This window comes from Cicer arietinum, chromosome 6 (assembly GCF_000331145.2).
Source record: "Cicer arietinum cultivar CDC Frontier isolate Library 1 chromosome 6, Cicar.CDCFrontier_v2.0, whole genome shotgun sequence".
Classification (NCBI taxonomy): Eukaryota; Viridiplantae; Streptophyta; class Magnoliopsida; order Fabales; family Fabaceae; genus Cicer; species Cicer arietinum.
This window is the reverse complement of record NC_021165.2, coordinates 68,633,787-68,637,054: the sequence shown is the minus strand read 5'-3', so window position 1 is coordinate 68,637,054 and position 3,268 is coordinate 68,633,787. Positions and strand designations below refer to the sequence as shown.

The 3,268-nt window shown below is 35.1% G+C and overlaps 1 protein-coding gene across 1 annotated transcript; it reads left to right on the top strand.

Moving 5' to 3' along the window:
* The first annotated feature begins 2,504 nt into the window (after window positions 1-2,504).
* LOC140920838 (uncharacterized) lies at window positions 2,505-2,984 on the top strand. Its single transcript, XM_073369685.1, has one exon. The coding sequence runs from the start codon at window positions 2,505-2,507 to the stop codon at window positions 2,982-2,984; it is 480 nt and encodes a 159-aa protein (XP_073225786.1).
* The last annotated feature ends 284 nt before the right edge of the window (window positions 2,985-3,268 follow it).

Below are 3,268 nucleotides of genomic sequence, written 5' to 3'. Positions count from 1 at the left end.
CCCCAACTATAGTGGGATGCTTTATTTAAATCGCCCAAAAGTGAAAGATATTTTAAATGTACACGATTATTGGATTTGTCTGGCATCAACAATCCTCCAATCATACGTAATATATAGGCTCGACATGATGCTTGTTTTTCTAATTCGGAAGCGTTTTCACCGACATTATCAAAAGTATCTTTGAGCCATTTTAATTTAATAGAATTACCTTTTGTTGCTCCCTCGAGTGGGATAACTCCTAAATATTCTTGACAAACATCTTTAATCTTCACAAAATTTGAACCACTAATAGGAATACCAGACACATTTAATCCTAAAATATAGTATACGTCTTCTAAAGTTATTGTGCACTCACCTACCGAGAGATGAAAAGTATGAGTTTTTGGTCTCCACCTTTCAACCATAACAGTAATCAAACCGACATCGATCTTGTAGTTTCCTAGTTTGATCACTTCACCAAATCCAGCTTGTTGCAAATACGGTAATATGGCTTGGTTCGGTTTTTTATTGGCATGACCATGACATTTTAGTTTATCCTTCGAGGGATTCTGAAATTAATAATATAAAAAATATTATATATATAAGACATTAATATAGTAAAGTTGAAGAAAATGTGTTTGAGAAATCGGAGAAAGTGTGTTTGAGAAGTTGGAGATATTGATTTTTAGATTAAGATAGAGGAAGTGTGTTTGATGATGTTGGTTGATGTAGGTTTGGGGTGTTTATATAGGAAATCACAGGGCCAGAAAGCGATCCCCAGATTCAGCCACGTGGGAGGTCGCATCCCCACATTGCGAACCCTTCAGGAGGTCGCAGGGCCAGGATACGACTTCTTTGAGAGGTCGCAGGGCCAGGAAACGACTTCTTTGAGAGGTCGCAAGGCCAGGCAGCGATCCCCTGATGATGAATCCCAGCCGCTCATTTCTTTTAATCGATGGTTGTGGATGCTTGATGATGAATTCTCATACTTTTAGTTGGACCAATCAAATTGATCTATTCAATCTTTAATCTTGACCATCCAAATTTATTTATCAACGGTTGTGGTTTAGTAGAAAAATATCAATCCTCATACTTTTATGTGGACCAATCATATTGATCTATTCAATCTTTAATCTTGACCATCCAAATTTAATTATCAACGGTTGTGGTTTAGTAGAAAAATATCAATCCTCATACTTTTAGGTGGACCAATCAAATTGATCTATTCAATCTTTAATCTTGACCATCCAAATTTATTTATCAACGGTTGTGGTTTAGTAGAAAAATATCAATCCTCATACTTTTAGGTGGACCAATCAAATTGATCTATTCAATCTTTAATCTTGACCATCCAAATTTATTTATCAACGGTTGTGGTTTAGTAGAAAAATATCAATCCTCATACTTTTAGGTGGACCAATCAAATTGATCTATTCAATCCTACTAACTTCTATAAATAGAAAACTAGATCACACTATATCACCACACATTCTATCTCATCATACCTTCTATCTCATCATACCTTCTATCTCATCATACCTTTTATCTCATCATACATTCTATCAATTACATAATTATGTCTTCTCAACAAGTCATTTGTATTGTTTATTACAATGGTTCAATTGTCGATGGAGTTGAAGGGAAAACATTTGTAAGTGATTACAAAAAGGCGTTCAAAGTACATTCTAGCAACAACCTTGCTCGTCTAAAGAATGTCATTAAGAAAAAGTTGTAGTTCGACGACAACGTGACGATAACTGATATAGTTTATCGACACTTTGTCTTCTTTGGTGAAAATACAACCAGATTTCAATTGATGAAGGTTTGTGATGACGAAGATGTTCAACTCATGTTTGATGTTTATGCACAATGGTCACAACTTGGCACCATTGAGTTATACATTACATTTGAAAGTGGTCCTACTTCAACAATATTCTCCATCACAACACTATCAACCATACTCTAGCCAAAATGAACAAACTCAACATGTCCACAATGTCTCCCAACAACTTCATCACGAATCTCTCCCAACAAGTCCACAATGTGATCTTCCACTTAGTGTCCATTATAATATCAATGAGGAAGAATTAGGTGATTATAGTGAATATGATGAAACATACTTCGATGAATCATCTGGTGATTCTGACGATGATGATGTTGATGAACTTATCCCACCTGTATTCGATCTACCATTCCACATGAAGAACACCAATCTATCCACCGCAAACCAACCAACTGAATTTGATCACATGTTCATTGACGAAGTCCCAAATTTAGGTGGAACTCTTGAAGTTGGAATGAAGTTTCAGAAAAAGGATGAATGTGTACATGCAATCAAGCGTTATCATCTAAAACAATCATTGAACTTTGTGGTGCAAAAATCAGATCTAGAAAGGTACGCATTCTAGATCTAGAAAAATCATCTAAAACAATCATTGAACTTTGTGGTGCCTCATACATGCACAAATTCTGCACTATCACAAGATCATACAAAGCTCGATTTTAACATGATATGTGCAAGTATAATGCAAGTTATGAGGATGGACCCTTCAATCAAAGTGAATGTCATTATTGCTCAGATTCAGGCTTTGTATAACTACACAATTAGTTATAGAATTAGAAAGGCTTGGTTGGGAAAAAATAAGGCAATCGAACAAATTTATGGCAATTGGGAAGAGTCTTACAATCAACTTCCACGATGGTTATTAGTTATGCAAACGTTTGCTCCAGGAACCATTATTAAAATGGAAACAATCCCAGCTTATAATGAACATGGTTTGATAAATGGGATGACAATCTTTCATAGACTATTTTGGGCTTACGTTCCATGCATATCTGCGTTTAAATTTTGCAAACCAATTGTACAAGTTGATGGAACTTGGTTATACGACAAGTATAAGGGAACTCTATTGGTAGCAGTTGCACAGGATGGGAACGACAATATCATTCCAATTGCTTATGCTCTTGTGGAAGGTGAGCCAAAGAGGCTTGGAGTTTCTTTTTAAGAAATTTGAGATCACACGTCACTCCACAAGCCAACATTTGTTTGATTTCAGATAGACACGAATCTATCAAAAGTGCTTACAATAATATGAATAATGGGTGGCAACATCCTCCGTCAAAGCATGTGTTTTGCGTCCGACATATTTCACAAAATTTTGCAAGGGAATTTAAGGATAATGCTTTGAAGAACAAGGTTATTTCTATGGGTAATAATTTAATTCTTACTTCTTATCATTAATTAAAAATTAAATTATGAAGTTTTATAATTAGTGTAATAATGCATTGT

Coding starts and splice junctions, on each gene's coding strand:
- LOC140920838 (XM_073369685.1), top strand. CDS start 2,505: ATGCAAGTTATGAGGATGGACCCTTCAATCAAAGTGAATGTCATTATT.